Source organism: Sander vitreus, chromosome 21, assembly GCF_031162955.1.
Source record: "Sander vitreus isolate 19-12246 chromosome 21, sanVit1, whole genome shotgun sequence".
NCBI classification, from domain to species: domain Eukaryota; kingdom Metazoa; phylum Chordata; class Actinopteri; order Perciformes; family Percidae; genus Sander; species Sander vitreus.
Window position 1 is genome coordinate 9,746,357 of NC_135875.1, and position 19,708 is coordinate 9,766,064.

Genomic DNA, 19,708 nt, shown 5'->3' on the forward strand with positions numbered 1-19,708 from the left:
TTGAACAAATTGAAATTGTTTAATTGCCAATGTGGAAGTGTGTGGATTTTATTCATGGTTAAGCACTCATCAATCAAACAAGCTTCATTTGTATAGCACCTTTCATATAGTGCACACTTCAAAATGGTTCAAGGGTTACTTTTATGCGGGTTTGTAATTCCCTTATAATTTCATGATAGCGCTTTATTTTATGGTTCAGTAATTTTCTAATCATTTCCAAAAGGTTCCCCCGGAAAGAGCTATGCAGTTTGGTATGAATTGTAGAGAAAACTGCTTTCAGTTTGTATACTTTCAATTCCAATTAATGTGGCAATCTAGAAAATCTGTTAAACAGTGCACAATGGTTAACTAATGTACAAAAAAAACAAAAATATCAAATTGAAACAAATATGATAAAAGTAGAAGCAAATCAAACGTGAATTAAACAACACGTATGGAAACAGATCTGGAGCTAAAAATATAATGTATAAATTATTTCATAAACACATTTTTCTTTTCTCTCCTACACGTTTTATATTTCTTTTTATAGTTCACATCGAAAGGACAAGGAATTGAAGAGAGGTTATAAATTAAAAACAAAGTCAAATTTGCAGGAGTGATTTAATAGAATTTTGTTTGAATAATATTCAAATTAACTCAGCATTTACATTTACTCCTGCTTGATTGAACATCCCTGATGGGAAAATAAACATTGTTTCATTCCGATAACTTAATTGTAATCACTGTGGTTAATTTAGGCGTCCTCACATCTGATTCCTGTAGTATAGTGAGATCGTAGCTTCGGAGTGTCGAGGTGGAAAGGCTCTAATTATCGGAGCTCTGCTGGGGCTTTTACGGATCACTGGCTTATTCTGACAACACCATCAGCCTACCTTCGCTCTGGCCAACATGCAATTATAGGAAGACCTCAACCTCTTATTTCCTTGGTTATTAAACAGAGAGTCAGCATCTCAGAGCACTGGAGAGTATAGGACATATATTGCAAAGCTTTTTACAGCTCTATACCATAATCAGTGACTTTGAATGTGAAACAGAGGAACTGGTGTTACATAAAAAGGTTTGATTTTAAGTTTGCCCGCCCCAAACTTTCATCTCTGCATTTCAGTCCTGTATGATCTGACAAACTATAGCAAGCTATGAGACTCAATGAGAGAACTGCTGAATGTTTGTAAAAATGGGTAACACTTTACTTGAAGGTATCTACATAAGAGTGACATGACACAGTCATGAACACATGACACAGTCATGACACAGTCATGACACATGAACCCTAACCCTAACCATAACCATAACCATAACCATAACTTGTCATGACAAAAACCGAATGACACTTACTAAAAGAAGCGTTATGTCATAAACGTTTATGACTTGTTTATAATGTTTATGACACATTCATGACAGTGTCATGTCACTCTTTTGTAGATACCTTCAAGTAAAGTGTAACCTAAAAATGACTGGAATACTGTGGCGAACTAACATTTATTATGCTACATCAACACACACACACACAACCAGGAGCAGTGGTGGCAACTATTTTTATGGAAAGCAGCTTACGCCTGCTCAAAAAGTCACTAGATGTTGCTACATGATGTCACACATTGACATGCAAATCTGTGACATCAGTACCATACTATTTACTACTTACTTGAGAGAACTGCTCGTGAGGCAGCATTCATAATAGGAACTTAGTAAGACAAATTGAGGTTCAGACTTCTGCCATATGGCAAGCAGACAATCCCTGTTAGTTAAGGTGGGTGAGGATCGTGGTGGGACAGAGGGACAGGGGGAGGGGGTGGTTCAGTGTGCAGGGTGTGCAGTGTAGCCGCTGTGGCCTGCAGCTGTCATAATGTAGTTGTGTGGGAAGACACAGGCACCAGCTGACTTTGCCAGCAGTTAAAAGGCCAATGCCTCTTCAGAAGTCGGTCCAGCCTTTGAAGTGTTAATAGTGGCGGCCTGGACATCACAGGAGTGAGTTGCCATGCAGCGTTGGTAAACCAGATCTTAACCTCTCTCCCGTCCGCTGCTCCGGAGCCTCTGGAACAGATTAGACTCTCTGTTGGCTTGATGGACATCAAAGACAGCAACCGGATCAGTAAAGAGAGGGATGGTCGTCGAGAAGTTATTTTTGTAATCGCAAAGTTTAGACACATAATACTGTGTTCGATTTTGCTCGCTAGTTAGCACTAAACACAAAGTACAACCATTTCATGGCAGTCCATGCACTTAACACTATTTCACAAAGTACAACCATTTCATGGCAGTCCATCCACAACAAACGTCCACCTCATGGTCGCACTAGAGGCAGACTCGAGAAGACCATCAAAGACTAGACTTTATCCTCCAGGGACCATGAATGTCTGTACGCAATTTCATGGCAATCCATCCAATAGTTGTTAAGTTATTTCAGTCTGGCTCAAAGATGGTGGACCATTCGTCCGGCAGGCCGACACATCCCCAGGGCCGTACTGCTAGCATGGCTAAAAGGACAAGACCCAGCCTGGAATAAACCAGAATTATCATTTAATATGTGTGAACCAAGTTAAGGAGATGATCATTTAAAGAGTAAGCAAGACAGTGTTAAATATTATTACATTTCCAAATAAAAGTATTTTAAGACACAATTGCTAAATGTCTCAAGATCAATATTTGCTTGCTCTGTGAATCTGCAAGTGCTTGATGAAACTCTACAACAAATCATAATGACAACAGCATGATTATTTGCTGTTACCGCCTTGCTCAAAAAAACAAAATGAGAGAACGGAATATAATAATAGTTAACCAAACCAGAAGGTGTGCGAATGAGGCACAGATCAGCAGTGTGTTCACAAGTATGAGTGAATAAAACTTAGAAAAGAGGTGATTGCAGCGTGAGACCTTTTAAACAGGAGCAGCCCCAGCACAGATGTTACAGGTTTAGGAAAACAAGTAAACCAACTCCACCATCACACACAGCTGCTGCACACAGAAGCTAGTAAAATGTGATAGTGCTGCTACGTGAGAGGTTTTGTAGGTAATATTTAGTTGGAAAAAAGTATGGTAACGAGTATTACTATGCCTTATCTTCACAGCATAATCATTAATTACAAGTGCAAATGCTTTGGTGAAACACCATCATATTGTTTAAGATCCCTCACAGCTGATATATGGTGCACGATACTTGACTAAAGTAAATGTAAAGGGACTGTATTTATATAGCGCTTTTCTAGTCTTAACGATTACTCAAAGCGCTTTAACATAGTAAAGGAACCATTCACCTTTCACACACTGTGGCCGAGGCTGCCATACAAGGTGCCACCTGCTCATCGGACAAACATTCACACACATTTACACTCAGATGACGCAGCATCAGGAGCAATTTGGGGTTCAGTGTCTTGCCCAAGGACACATTGACATGGAACTGCAGGGACAGGGATCGAACCACCAACCTTCCGATCAGTAGGCAACTGAGCCTAAGCCACAATCTTGCGCACTCAAACAGGTGTTTGCGCTTTGCATTGTAGCTGATTAGCCCTCTGCTGAAAACTCAGGTGTTTCGAGTTATCACCTCTACTTAGATTTCTGCTCAGAAGGCAGTTTTGGTATTTTTGTGACTTTGCAAAACTCCAATATACCCTTTTTATGGCATGGCTTGTCAAAAAACAAACAAACAAAGCACAGGTATACTCTTATCATCAATTATTGTCACATAATAAAGGCCCTGTTCCATTTAGGTGTTCCAGTAAGCTTATAACTGAGCCAATATGCACAATATCAGGACCTGAAACTGGAACACCTTATGCAAATGAAGCCTTCATTTAGGCTTTTAATTGTGTGTCAAAATGTCTATGAAAAATGGCTGTGTCCAAAATCACTCCCTTTTTAATTTTCAGTGCACAATATTAGCTGTTCACCATTTTATTTGAGTGAATAATTTGGTGTACCAAACAGTACAGTGCTCTCAAAAAGTACTGGGCCCTAATCTGCACCATAAACTAACCACTTCAACTTCCATCTAATTTCATTATAAAATGTTGTTTATTTAGATGTCCAAGCAAAAACCAAAGAAAACCAAACAAATTAAAGCGTAACTCTCGCCAAAATGCAACCTAGGGTCTTTTTGTGAATGTACCCGAGTCAAACTTTCATTTAAAAGCATATTTAGGACGGAATCGCCACTTTTAAGATTTACCGTATTTTCGTTTTTCGGTCAAATGGACTTTTGAATGGGAGTGCTAGGGGCACTTTTATGCTAACCTCAAAATAGCTATTTTTAAAACACAAAGAAACAACATGAAACTTTTCTTGAAGTATCACCAGGGGCTCTACACCTTAACGAAAGCATTGACAACATTGTTTGTGTACCCAGAGTTTACTAAAAAGAAGGTTTTGAGCAACTCACTGTAGCTGTTGTTCTTCCAGTCGCCGTCTATCGAGCCAGTCAAAAATAGTTGAGGGAGGAGAGTAAAGATGGAAAGCTCCAAAAGCTTAGTTCCATATAAATGCACGGATAATTCGTTGTTTTGTCGTTAGTGAAACACAATATTGACCTTGTAGTTGAAAAAGGAGCCTCATATAGGAATGACATTTCCTCCTATGGAGTCCGTTCATTTGCATTCGGAGATCGCCTATTTTTGACTGGGAAAATGGCGGATAGTGTTAACAACAACTGCTAACGTGAGTTGCTCAAAACCTTTCTTTTTAGTAAACTCTGGGTACACAGACAATGTTGTCAATGCTTTTGTTAAGGTGTAGAGCCCCTGATCATACTTTGAGCAAAGTTTCATGTTGTATCGAGCCTTCTTAGTGTTTTAAAAATAGCTATTTTGAGGCTAGCATAAAAGTGCCCCTAGCACTCCCATTCAAAAGGCCATTTCACCGAAAAACAAAATTACGGTAAATCTTAAAAGTGGCGATTCCGGCCTAAATATGCTTTTAAACGAAAGTTTGACTCGGGTACATTCACAAAAAGACCCTATGTTGCATTTTGGTGAGAGTTACGCTTTACCTTCTCGGTGGAAGTACAGTATGACACATGAGAGCAGCAGCCACACATATTTCATAACAGCACGGTGGACACACAGTCAAACAGAAAGCATAGAAAGAATAGCGAGAAACAAGAGCACAAGTGGAACAATGAGCACCACATGCCTTTTGTTTTTTGATACAGGAAGCACAGTGATTCGGAACATGTCATTCAGATGTCGAGGCAAAAGCCAAGGTGAGGTTTGTTGGGGTTTATGGAGTTTGGATAAAACAAAGCATTCATAGTCTTCATTCGAGTCTTTTATATTTATATTTTTGTGGTTGAAAAAAAATCCAACAAACACAACATTAAATCTTTGCTATAACTAGTGTTTTCATACCCTCTATGGTTTTCCAAGTACCTGTCAAAATAGATATTATTCTAAGTTTTTTTTCACCAATGACTGGATAAATGTGTCATTTTACATTTACACATTTAAGAGGAAAATTTATCTTGACTGTGCCACTTTACTGGAGAGTAGCGTTATATGGATTTCAGACAAGAAGTTGACTAGAGATTCAGACTTTCAGAGCTTTGAAGTTAACTTCTTTTGGATTCCTGGACCCAAGTCAAAGGGTTATGAAGAGAAAAACAACAAACATTGTTGTGCAAAGCGAGGTGTCCACTTTTCACTTTGAGTTGTGGTTATGTCTCACTCAGGGGCCATGTGTTACGGTCAGTGCCACCTGAAAATAATCACTAGCTCCTGGAGAGTGAATTGGTGTACAGAATCTCAGATGAGGCTAACTCAGCCAGCCGCTGATGTTGTTTCATTACGACCTGCGCTGTGGTGTGAACAGAAAAATGGCTTCCCTCTGGCTCAGACTGATTGCAGGTGGAAACTTGAATTGCTGTGGATAAAGCTGGACGTCATATCACACTTGTCAAGCCCTCCCGTTGTTTCTTGAAGACATGATGAAGGCTCTGATTTATCGCTAGACCATGGTTGCGATGCAGGCAAACAGTTTCCACTCTTTGCCAACTTTTTTCTGACAAGTGAGTGGTTAAGCTATCTTTTTTTCTTTTCTTTTTTTTTCTTTCATCACTTAATCTCCTGAACAGGCCGAACGCAGCAATGAATTAATGCCACTAAGACATGTTTGTGTTATGTCTGTGTAGCCACAGCCTGATACGTCTGTGCTATGAAGCTCCACAGTTGTCCAAAAACTATTAAAAACACACAAAACAATAAGCCATGCTATTGGGTGACACATTACGTCATTACAGTGAACATAATGTTCATCATAAAATTTGGGTGCTGAATTGTTTTTACACAAGTAAAACCATTATAATTTCGTTAGTATTCAACAAAAACATATTCATATTTGTTTTTTAACCAATGGCAATCTGTCAAAGCCTCATGGGTGATGCAGTTGCTGAATACGAACAAAATAATTGTTTTTTAATATTTATTAAAATGACACGGTGTTTTAAGAAAACCAGAGATGCACTCACTTTTAACTGTCACACATTTCATCACCCAAACACTTCCACTGTTAAACTGAAGGCAGTATAGAGGTGGATGAATAATGTATTTGTCATCATGTATTCTTGTTTTGTTTTGTTTGTTTGTTTGTTTGTTTTGTCAATGTATATGTCACCATTATGTGTGCCTTTTAATTTATAGTGAATGAGTACTGTATGACTGCTGGCTGTCTCTATGTTAGTCCTATGTTATTTTTACTAATTCTGGCATATTTACATGGTGTTTTTTATATAACAATGTTCATAAATATGCATGGTCCCTATCAAATAAACCAATAAAAAATAAGTCAGCCCTGGCTCCTAAAAATAATATTCCCTCACAACGGAACTGCATTGTCAATCATGTTTCCAGGTAAAGGCATTTTGTGGCGGGTTTGCCTTTGACCTATCACAAATACGCAAGTCCACCTAGGGAGGGCGGGGATGGATAGTTAAAACATACGACCCATTTCTTTTCCAAAGGGACAGAAAACTTCTGGAACAAGTTTACAGGTTTAAAGGGGCTGTACTCAACATTCAGAACATTAATATAACAGAAAACAAATATGTGCCACTGTATGTAACGTTAAAGTGGAGTAATGGCGAGTCACACTCCCTTTGTGTGTTGTAATGTTGCACGTTAGTGCATGCGGCGTGAAAAAAACGTAGGTATTTCACTTATTGGGAAAGGGTCTGTGAGAGCCGTGTGGTGACAATCCGAACATGCTGGTTTTTTTCACTATTTCGAGTACAGCCCCTTTAAGCTTCTGAAAAAATAATAATAATAGATGCCAGGGGAACAGAGGTTGGAACAGTGTTTCTGTGGGGTTGTTTTGTAGTTTCTCTGCCACCCATTTGTGGAAAAAAGAAAATTGCAGAACAGTACCAGACCACTTTGGTAAAGTTTACAGTTTAATCATTATGGTCAACATCTGAAAAACTCATCCTCCTCATTTTCACAAAAATTACAATAACAATCACCATCAATACGAAATATCCTCAACAGATGCAAACAGCAGTCATCGTCATCATGATCACCTGTCATCACATCAACTGTTTGTCATCTTAGCCATCTGTAGCAGCAGCATCGAGTCAGTGGTTTGAATTTGAATGTACATTACAAAACACTTCAGGCAGTCAAGTCAGTCACCGTAACACAATGAGGTATATTACACTCAAGTCATTGTCACCTATCAACAACAGTTCAAACTTAATTTGCATGTGAAGCTGGACATTCTGTAACACTCAAACAACTAGTGTCTTCATAAATCACATGTACATATATCAAAAAGACACAAAAATACTTTTCACGTTGTCATTTATCTAAATCTGTCAACATATTATATTCTTTTAGCTTGTATTTCACCAATAACCATCATGTATGACAAAAATAACTACTCTACATCAGTGCAAAACATCAGCGATAAATTACCATTGAAAGCAGAATTTAAGGTACAGAAATACAGATTCTAGAAGAGTATGTGTTAATGAATAGAAGTGAATAAGGCAATGATTGACTCTATATTGTTATAAGATATCCATATGCTATTATGAATGGTAAAACTCAAAATCACCATATATTACAGAATTTAAGGCATGGGTTGTCTTGGAGTATCATACAGTGCTTCACTGCATTATATCCAAGACAACCATTTCTCCTCTGTATTATCATAAATCCAAACCCAAAATAAAATCAAATATGTATCAATTATTAATTACATAAAGATTTTTTTTTTTATCTATCTTTTCTTATGTTTTCAGAAAAAAATGAACTGCAGCTACTAATGGGGCATCATTAATAATTTTGGCACTGTGTGATACATATAGTATCTCACTGTTGGCCCTGTTCATGTACCGTCTAAACACATTGTGCATCAAAATCCATCAAGAACTTAAACTTTTGCAATATTCTGTATTCTCTGTTTTCTGAACTAAGGCGTTGAAGCATCTAAAGTATGTTGACTCTATAACAAATGGAGCCCAGTCAAAACCCCTCTGACACAGAGCTACCTGCCTTCTGATACAGAACAAAAATGGATATAATAGGTACAACATGTAGTGAGTCAGAAAACAATTTTTCAGTCGAGAGGGCTCTTGGGCTTAGGCTTCAAGAAATGTCTGGAAACTACTAAACTGCAGAATATGTATATTCAAAGTGAGAGTAAAAAGATGATATTGCTATCCTATATATATATCCATCTTATTAAAAAAACATAAACGTTGCCAAGTATCTTTCTTAAAAACATTGTAAATGAAACCGAAAGCAGAGACTATTTCTTTAGCTTTTCTGTCATTGACATTAAATATCACACAATGTAATTAGTCGTCATATGATCGCTCTGCTAACGAAAATAAAGACATACTTTACATTGTCCTTTCTTGTCCATCTTTCCCAAATGTGCGAGAAAGCATGAAGCAGTCTCCACGGGTTACTCCTCTCTGCTAGTACACACCCGGCCAAGTACAGTCAATCATGCTCCACTTGACTAAACAACCTGAGGGGCACATGTCAGTCGTGACAGCAAAGGCAGCCGGTTTGAAGGCCTACTTTTAGAACTCTGCTTGGCTGGGTCCTTCAAAATGGGTGCTGAAAGCACAAATAATGGTAATGTGTTTACGCACATGAAACACATAATCTTGCTTTTTTTCCCCTTCATTGGCCCTTATACACTACAAAGCAATGTACTACAAAAATAAAAGTACCTTAAATGTGTTAAATTGTGGGTGTGTTTCACCCCATCATGTCTGAAATAACCTGAGCCGGACTGTCAATTTGGGGACAGTCAAGTTTTGGTTAGGCTAGTTTTCAGTGCTACATATAGTGTTGAACGTATCAACTTGTCACTTGCAAACACTTGGCACAGACTAAAACAGACATACAGTACAGTCTTTCCCTATCCTTTTTTTCTTTAAGATAATGAGCATTTACTACAGTTATGTAAAACAAACTCAATATACTGTATCTTACATCAGACTGAAAGCTACGCTAGTTGGAATAATGAGGCTATGAACTGGCCGTTCTTCTTGGCTGAGCACATCTGTCTCTCCAGGTGGATGTGAAATCTGCCGAATTGGCCAAAGTCCTCACAAGTTCACTGCACTTATCTGCTGCTCTGGGGACTCAGTATTCAGTATTCCTGTGCAGGGATTTGCCCTTGTCTGTAGTCTTTTTTTTTTTTTTTTGGCATGTCAGACCAAATTCAAGCAGACGTGGACGGAAACATCCGATATTTGTTCTCTTCTTCATCGACGATAAATCAGTCTCATATTTCCCTAACAGTTGCCGGGTCAACCCTCAGACTGTATCATTCCACTCCCTGTCACTCTGCAGGTGCTATGCTGTTGACTTGGTTCTCGTGCATGCGCCCGGATGTATTCAAGGAGCTACGCTTCAGCAGCCTGTTGATGATGTCAGTGCAAGTCTTCTTGTACTGGTGTCGGAGCAGGGAGTACACAAAAGGGTCGCAGGCTGCCTTGCTGTATGCTAAGCACTTGGAGACAATTCCCCAGTGGGGGTTGATAAGCACCGCTGGAAATAACTCCACGATCCTGCAGGCAAGCAAAAAGAGGGGGTTGTGAGAGGGTGAGGCAAGTCAACATGCTGGAAAAGGCGTGCATGCCTTAAGCTTATTATTCAGAAATAGAAATATATTTGCAAGACATTGTTGCCTGTAACATTTTTTTTAATCATTGGGAGAAGTGTGCTTCTTTACTAGTTATTAAAAGAACTACGGTTTATTTTTGTATAGCGTCATCTAAGTAAGTACTTATTAAATTAAAGTTAAAGTGTAGGCAGCTGTCAAGTAAAACTAAATGTGTAATGCATGTACATTTACAGTGTGAGGCAACTCTTTTTTAATCCTATTTCTCATTTGCAACCAGCAGCATAAATGTCAGAAAAAGGAAAGGCAGAGCTACCAGAAGAATAAAGCAGACCTGTCTAAGCAGTATTGAGTGTCTGGAAACAAGCCAATTAACTCTGATTGTTATTGAATATAGTATTAGACAGAAGGCTAAGCAGAAAACCATAAAGGGCATATGACAGTGAGTTCTTTCAGCACTGTGGGGAAAAAAATACTCTTCTGTACTGGAAATAAATGCACATTTTATTTAAAGGGGCACATAATGAGCTTTTCCTGTTGTTTGCATCTCAAAGTGATCTCAGCCATACTCATTAAGACATAAAATGGGTGCTTTCATGCAGATTTTTTTATGAAGTATAAAAACATTTTACCTTATGTGGTGTCATAAATGGTATTAAAAAAATGCTGATCCTCGTGCTTGCACTCTGTATGATTACTCTGTCCACAATGAAGCTCTGTCAGCACATTAACACTGGTCTTACATGGGCCGGCAGCCATCACTGGCATTTGCCCACAAACTCCACACCACCAGAGCGAACACTAGGTTAAGTCAGCTGCCACAGCGCACAGCGGGGCTTTTACTATACACATGATGACCCTGACAACAAATGAGCATCAGAGAGGCAGCGGTGGAGCTTTTGGCATAATATATTCAGATTATAATTAGTAAACCATTTGCGGAATGAGGGCATGTACAGTGCTGCTATGGTCATTTATTACCGTCAGTTAACTGATAACACGACATTTTTTGAGCGAATGAAAAACTCAAGACTTAACTTTATTCATGACAACCTGGTTTCATTTCAAAAAACGTCCTACTTCTTCCAAATGTTGAGAGATTTTAATTAAAAATGTTAATGGGCAACGTTTACAAGATAAATCTCCCTGGATCATTTCATATCCTACCAGACACCAGCTAATCTCCATTTACATCACACCAACATCTTCTGAGCAGGGGTACATTTGAAATAAGATAGGGGGTAGTAATTTATGGAACCCTTTTCACATTAAAATAACATATATAGCATGGGTTTGGGGCACAGATATGTTTGACTTACTGACTTATTGGTACCTATGGGTAGATGATGTCTGCCTCAAACCAAATACAATGAAGGTGAATAGAATTCCTTTTGAGGTTCTGACAGCATTGAAAACGAAATTGTCAACAGCATCATCTTCCAAAAACAGTGTCTCTGTTACTTTGGATAATCCCTAGAACAATCAAGGACAATTTCTTCAGTGAAAAATGGTTAAAAGTGAGGCGAAAAAATAAAAAAATAAAAAATTGTAATTTGAGAGAACCAACCCTATAAGTCTTACAGAACATGTTCAACTTCTGTTTTTGTGGATAGAGGGAACAAATTAGCCTTTCTTAGGTTTCTTTTCTTTCCCTGCACACTATATATTTTTGATATTCTAATGTCTCAAGTACAAACAGTTTTATTTGTATTTCTTCTCATATGTCCACTCGTACATCACTTTTTTGTCTCACACCCTAAAGCCTCATGTCACATCCTCTCTTTGTCCAGTGATGGATGCAAGTGTTTTCCTAACTAACTGATGCACCCGACGAACTTGAGGAGAAAAGTGCTAATGCAGCAGCAACAGCAGAGCAGAGGCATATTACTTATCACAAGATCAGCCAATCTCATCTTCCAAGTCTGGCCGGTGTGGAGAATGAGCAGAGAGGAGTCAGAGAGAGAGGAGGGTGTGTGTGTGTGTGTGTGTGTGTGTGTGTGTGTGTGTGTGTGTGTGTGTGTGTGTGTGTGTGTGTGTGTGTGTGAGGGGGGGTTGACAGCAGAGGAGGGAGGTTTGGGGTATAGCAGCAGAACAAAAGGGCTGCGTACACCGTAGTGTGCCAGTGTGGTTTCCCTCTCCAGTCTGCACAGGATTCTCTCACCTTGTAATCACATAGGGAGCGAAGCAGAGCATGAAGGTGCCGATGAAGGTGCTGATCTTTCTTGTCGCTCTTTGTCGTCTCCTCTTCTGCTCTTCCAGGCAACGCTGGCGAACACTGGAAACATAGGGAGTTAAGTGGGTTTATGTCAGTGAGACAAAGTGAGGGAAGACCACAAAGTGTCTCTAAAAATATCATAAGAGGTAAAATAAATGATTTATCCCAAAGACACTGATGTAACGCCAAAGTAAGGGTTCCCCACGTTAGGAATTACATAACACTTTGCGTGTGAACCTGAGTGCACTAAGGCTGTGATGTAATGATGGACACACTACTTCAACTAATATTTCATGAAATGGTTAGTAAAGACAGGCTGGAGTTGGAACACCAGCATGCACCTCAAAGACAGTAGTATGTAGCCAAACTTACATGGATAGATGTCTCTCTCTCTCTCTCTCTCTCTCTCTCTCTCTCTCTCTCTCTCTCTCTCTCTCTCTCTCTCTCTCACACACACACACACACACACACACACACACACACACATACACACACTATATATATTGTTTTTTAGAGGCAGAGTAAAGCAATTACTCTGGATGGCATTTCAATAGAATCAGATGCACCCCCTCTGAATACTGAAGACACACATCAGTGCAAAGATGGCAAAGCCTCATTAACTGCTCATATCAGGCTTTAAAATCAATATTAAAAGAAATGATGGCTCCAAGTGCTCCCAATGAAAATAGTTTGTTCTCTAAATCCTGAACAATCTTGAAATGTCCTTATTTGCTTTCCAAATGTGAGTCAACAGTGCAAATTGGTATAAGCGTAATAAGAGGTGCCTAATGGAGGAGCAATACAACAGGAAAAATAAGTTCAAGGAGCTCACCTGGGGTGTATATCCACCAGCAGCACCAAAGTTTGCATTGTAATAACGTCGATCCTCTTACAGTGAAACCTTGCCACTTTAAGCACTTTGAGGTAAGTGACACACAGCACTATTAAAGACAGGAGAAAGGTGAAGGAGTGGAAAAAGACGGTGAAGATAACAAACTGTGTCCGACTGCTCGCCCTCGGGTTGAACAGGGTGCAGGACGCGTAAAACCGGTGGTATCCCACCCAGGAGAGGCAGGTGGCCACCGTGGAGAAGGACATGGAGTGTGCCCACGTGTACCCAAGCACAAAAGCCGCGTCTTTATGGCGCATTTTGGAGTGGTACCTCAGGGGGAACACCACCGCGATCCACCTGTCGATGCTCAGAGCTGCCATGCTCAGCATCGAGTTGGTGGATAGGAAGGTCTCCAAGAAGCCCACGATCTGGCAGAAGCCGTCTCCTCCCGGCTGAGCCTTACTGACAAGTCCCACCAAAGTGAGCGGCATGTTAGACACAGTCAGCAACAAGTTGCAAAAGGTGAGGTTGAGGTTGAACAGACCGGGGACCTGCTTGCGGATCTCCGGGTTGTACAGAAAGCAGATCAGCACCAGGACGTTGGACAGCAACGACACTAAGATAATCACAACCACCAACACAGAGAGAATCACCTCCGCAGTGTCCATCCTGTGGGCCCCGAAACTCACTTATCCCCACTTTTTGAGCGCATATCCAGTCTTGTTGTGCAGCTACAACATGGCATTAATCACCCATAGCCGCGTCCATGCATCCCCAGATCTCTCCACCGGTGGAGTTTCCCTTTTCCTCTCCACTACATTGCTTCTGTACGCGAGCCAGCAAAGATGAGGATTCCAGCATGATAAGACGTATGTTTGGGGATTCTTAGAGACGATCTCCCCTCTCCTCCTATCAACTACAGGAAACCAGCTCTCGTGCCAAAGCTGCTCTATTCTGGCACTGCGTCTTGCAGTGGGGTTTTGTCGTGCTGTGATGCGCTCTCGAGGCATCACCCTTCCGCACACACTGCATAGTGTGTGGGCTACTTGGACTCTCCCCTGTCTCCTTTGTTAAACAAATAACATTAATTTGGGATTCCTACTAGAAAGAGTTTCATCCTTTCACATAATCCAAATGTATGCTTGAATAAAAAATGTTTTAACAGTAACTGACACACTTGATGTGCTTAAAAGTATTATTATTATTATTATTATTATTATTATTATTATTATTATTATTATTATTATTATTACTTTTTTTTGGTTTTCAGTTTTTTTTTACTTGGAACACTGTTTTTATATTATCAATTAGATGAATGTCATACACATTAAATGGTACCACTATTGTCTGATGTATTCAAGGTGTATTTCCTTTTCTTTTCTTCTTTAAAGTGACAATAGATACAATACAAACAACACATGTATGTGAAGACAACTGCCACACAATGTCCAGAAGCAATTGTCAAGTGATCATTTTTTTCCCACTCTGGCTTATTTAATAATATTTTTGGAATCAAACTGATTGAGGAAAGACAAATCAATTCATGTTTTAGTGGTTTCAGTTGATTTGAACCATCATTGCATTCCTGCAGCATCTCTTCACCTCATGCTTTATTCAAAAATCTTTACTAATTAAGTCTGCTTCATCAGATTAACAGGCAGCAACATCTTCCGTTCCCCTGGAAGCCGGATGACGCCCCCACACTGTGCTGCCCCTCTGGACTTGAGTGTTGAGAATCGTTCCTCTGAAGCGTGGTACTCATCGGAGTGTGCTGTGGCACGTGAGCCACTGAAGGCTCTGGAGCAGGCTGAGGTGGGGGTGGTGGTTGCAATAAGGGGAAGGGGGGTGTCAGAGTGAGAGTGTGTGGGTGGAAAGAGTTATTGTTACTGCAACACACAGTGTGCATGACATTGTATTTCACTGGGGAGATGTGATTCTACTTTATGCAGGGCACCATGTTCTCTTCATTCTCTCCTGGGTGGCAAAAGGTGAACAGGAACAAGAGAGAAAAAAAGGAAGATTTTCATTTAAAAGGAGGCTCATTAAAATGTCATTCTGTAATGGTGTATGTGGCTGTGGAGTATGGGCTGATGTTTGCTCCTGATGCAAAGAGAAGGCGGCTGCAGGGGAAGGACAGACAACCCTGCCAGCTCCTGGGTGTTATTAAGCTGAAATGCAGCTCCATCTTGTCCCAGAGTAGGGCTTTGGCTATGATGGATGCATTTTCAACATTATACTTGGACATGTGATGGGGGCAATCTTTGAGCACTGTCATGCAACTGCTTGTGCAGCTCTCTCCTGTCAGTTCAGAGGCCTTATCAGCACAGAGCCACAAGTTGACCTCAGGTGCAAAAGCAGCTTTTCGTAAGGATCACTTTAATTATTCTTTTCATAATTAAATGCCAGCTCCAGAGACAATAATGTCTGTGAAAAAAAAGCCATTCTAAAAATATAGCTTTGAGGGGTGATATGGATGGGGGTTTATTGTGCACGGGTGAGAGGATTGCACTTGTGATGGATTTTGTTGTTCTAGCTGGTTTTTGCTAAAGATGGATCAATCGGAACGAAGCCACACAAACTTCCCCATTAGGCACCATGCCACATTAGACAGATGTGCATGGAAATAGCTTTTGATAAATATGGATGATGTTTTTCAAATATATACAAAATGTCCTCTTTCATTCCACCTGAAAGAGGCTTTATTTGAGGAGAGCATTATGTCTAAGCAGATCCATGTAAATGAGGCCTGATTGGAGGCTTTGATGCCTCCTGGCCTCAGGTAATACAGCGCAGCCGATGTTGGTCGAGTGCATCTCACAAATAAATCAGAGACACAATGAACAAACAAAATATTAAAGAAAGCCTATTCTTTAGGAAGTACATGTTAATGAAGTCAATCCAGGTAAAAGCCATTATCCCTTACTAATTTAATCATACATGCATTACCAAACATTGATGAGTTTGTGCATACTGTGCGTGGAAGTGTAGCAGCAGGTTTCAGTTTGTTTATATACGTACAAGCAATATTGCTGACTTTAGGGTAAAACTTTTTTATTATCTGTCTATTTTTTTTTATTTTATTAATCAAGTAGTATGCAGAGCGGAGGAGGGTCTAGCTAGTCCACACAGCATTCCGGGATGGGAGAAAAACGTGCTCTGGTTTAATGGCATTTCTTTAAACCAATCACAATCGTCATGGGCGGTGCTAAGCTCCGCACGGAGACCCGCAAAATAGTTGTGCGAGAGAAAACTCAGATTGGACAGATAGTCTAGCTAGCTGTCTGGATTTACCCTGCAGAGATCTCAATTAACAATAGTCCTCATAAATCCACCGGAGTTTAAAATTCCAACAGAAAGAAAGAGGAAGGAAACGGACATCAGCGAAAATACATGCATCCAGCGGCACCGGAGCAATCCCGGAAGTGGAACATCCAGGCTATAGACTATTAATAAGTACTTATTAAGTCTACAAAATGTCTAAAGATGGTGAAAAATTACCCCATAATCTAACAATGGCTTGGAATTGTTGGTCCAAGGATATTCCATTCCATATTCCATTTAAAAACAGAAACAATTCCTCACATTTGAGAAGCTGGAACCAGTGATTTTATTTTTTTGCATTTTTGCTTAATAAAGGACGAGTTCCAAAATTATTGACTAATCGACTAGCGCTAGTTTTACCAGTTTGGTCAATGATCACTCGCCTCTGGCTATATTGTAATCCAAGTGAAGGACTCTTACCATTGTCTTCATTGATTGCCATTTTAACTGTGTAAACATGTAGATGAAACATAAAAACGGATTTTTGTATCATGTAAAATCTGAATTTTGTGTTTACCGTGTTTGAGACAAGTCAAGACATCATGTCTGCAGATCTGCCCTTTGAAGATAATACCTCTTGTCAGAAGATTCAATAAGTGCAGGACTTGACTGTGAGATCTGTGAGGTAGGTTGAGAGAAAGCCTGCAGCACTCCTCCTTTTTGCCACGACAGTGTGGATTTGAGTTCGCTGCCAGTTCCAATTCCACACATGACTTCCCTCGGATTGGCAGGCTGGCGTAAAGTTTTAACCTAGATATATGCTTTAGCTTTTACGTTTTTCCCAACTCACCTTCTGAATAGAGACTTGTCACTTATAATTTGAACATATCTCAACTACTGACGTGGGATTTCTATGCTGAGTTGAGAGGAACTTAGATAAAAAGATTGGGGGAATTTCTTTAAACTCAGACTTGAGACTACGTTATGTAACTCAGAAGAATGCGTACATACTTTAAGAGCTGGTAGCACAGCGGTCTTATGGCTTATAAAGGTCTCATAGGTGAAGACAGGAGGGAAACACACTTAGACAAGAAGCTTTATACAAACAGTGAAATGCCAACCTGGGAAGGTATTGACACAGTTCTGAAATTCCAGTCTCCTGTCATCTCTGGCTCAGTCATCATGAGGGCAAAACAGCTTGCAAGTTTGTTTAAAGAAACACATATAGGGCCAAAGAAGTTGTCCAAAGCTGCTGGATCACTCGAACATTTTGTGAAGCTGGTTTTAAGCTACCACAAGCAGCCGGCAAACTTTAAGAAAAAGTACAAAAGTACCAATAATTTTTAACAACCATGAATGGACCAGGACTGTTGATGCTTAGGTACATTTTGCTGCTAATACTTCCATACTTCTCTGCTTATTGATTGTAATAATATAACAACGTAACACCCTGAGTGCTATAAATGACTGTCAGAAAAGCCTCCCTCATAAGAGGCTGTTGTCTATGCCCTCCATCTGAATGCCTGGCTGGGCAGTGCACCACCAAAACCCTCCTGAACAATCTGAGGCCCCTCTGTCATTTCACATTAGCAGTGGTGATGTCGCGGAAACCCAGCACCGAGGCCTGAGCTCGCCATCAGCAATTCATAGTCCAAACACTGTTAATACAGGCACTGGGCTATAGAGTATAAAATAAGATTATTTTCATTATGGATCCGGGAGGGTTTTGGCAGTGTGACACCATGATCACGGCTGCAAATAGGCAACTGTCTCAGAAAACCAAAAGATTTTGTGACATGGTGTGATTATTTAACATTAGGTGCTGATAAATTGCTTTTAGACTCTTTGTTAACATTTGGACCATAAAACATGGAGCTGCAATTATTATCTGTAGCTGGACAGTGTTCTGCTAATATTTGCGGTTCAGCTTCTGAAGGATGGAGTCAGATTTATAGTATAATTATGTAAAACTGTTGAACCCTACAGGAAATAGCTGTATTTTTGGCCAGAAGAAAAAGGTCCACTGAGTTTGATGCCAGAGGGATTTTCTACACATTATAATTTAAAGGGCAGATTTTCGCCCTTGAAGGTATCGATCCAGGTCATAAAGCAGCTCAAATATGAGGATCTCTGTCTTTCATCTGTTTATTTTACAGATGATTTCACAGTGTCATTATCAGCTGTTCTTTGACGCCCGTGTTACATCAAACAGCTGAAAGCAAACACAATCTGCAATGTATTGATCTTCTTATTAGCAATTCTGCAGCAAAGTACCAAGTGTCAAACTTGCTGTGAAGCTGCAGAGTGTTTGGATTCAATAACGTCCAGATAAACATAAAGCGGGGGATTATATTGTGCCAAGGCAATAATAATTCAAATCGAAATGCACAAACTATACTTTTTCAAATGCATGTAGATTTCTCTTCCACGCTGGAGTGGGAATTAAAATCTTTTTTCCTGACACCAGTTAAATCCTGTTTTCTAATAGACCTGTTGTGTCTGAGATCGAGTGATTAATGCAAGTCAGCAAAACCCAAAGCTCATGAAAGAGAGAAGTATACAGCCTGTTACCAAATAAAGGCTTTGACATTTGACCTTTATTTGATCCTAATAAAAAATGAAGCCACATGAGAGAATATCCATTATTTTATGAGAATTGTTTATGCACTTTGTGTCCAATATGAAGAGAATTGTATTTGTATTTGATAGTTAGAATTCTCCCTTAAAGACACTTATTTTTGTAACCTAGGAAATATAATCAGTATTTTTCAATATTAACTGTTTAACCCCCTAAAGTTTAGGAATACAGCTATTGTTCCCCTGGGTAGAGCACCTCAGTGAGAGGAAACAGGCAGCATACCAGTCATTAAGTACTAAATAAATGATTAAGCAATTATTTAAACAGGCAACCACAATAATAATGCTTTGCTCTATACTTTTTTTTTTCTTTTTAAGAATGCAAATAAGTGTATTTCATGTAGATATTAAGCTAAAAAGTGCATCATCATTCTCAAGTAGGAACAGTCTTGTGTTAAAGGAAGGAACAGTGTACTGGCACACTTTGGTGCACTCAAGAAAAATGTGATTCTTTTGGGGATGCATACGTTTGTGCATCACTGCAAACACTAGACAGATTTTCTGAGTGCATTGTGGGTATGCCTGGTCAACAAAATCACAGCAAAGTATGTCACTGAGAGGATAAATATAGGAATAAAAGCCATGTGTACTTACTGTAGGAGCTAAAGGCACTTTTCTTGTCTCTCTGAGATAAGAAATGTGTATGATTCTTGCTCCTGGGAATTTCTTTCTGGATGCTTCACCTACAGTACCTA

General features: G+C 39.7%; 1 protein-coding gene across 1 annotated transcript; it reads right to left on the minus strand.

The window, feature by feature from the left end:
- Positions 1-9,786: 9,786 nt before the first annotated feature.
- Positions 9,787-13,783, minus strand: LOC144536338 (G-protein coupled receptor 26-like). The gene is made up of 3 exons (XM_078279422.1): positions 13,116-13,783; positions 12,230-12,343; positions 9,787-10,015 (listed from the first exon to the last, which is right to left on the minus strand). Exons 1-3 carry the CDS (start codon positions 13,781-13,783, stop codon positions 9,787-9,789), a joined length of 1,011 nt encoding a protein of 336 aa, XP_078135548.1.
- Positions 13,784-19,708: the final 5,925 nt, after the last annotated feature.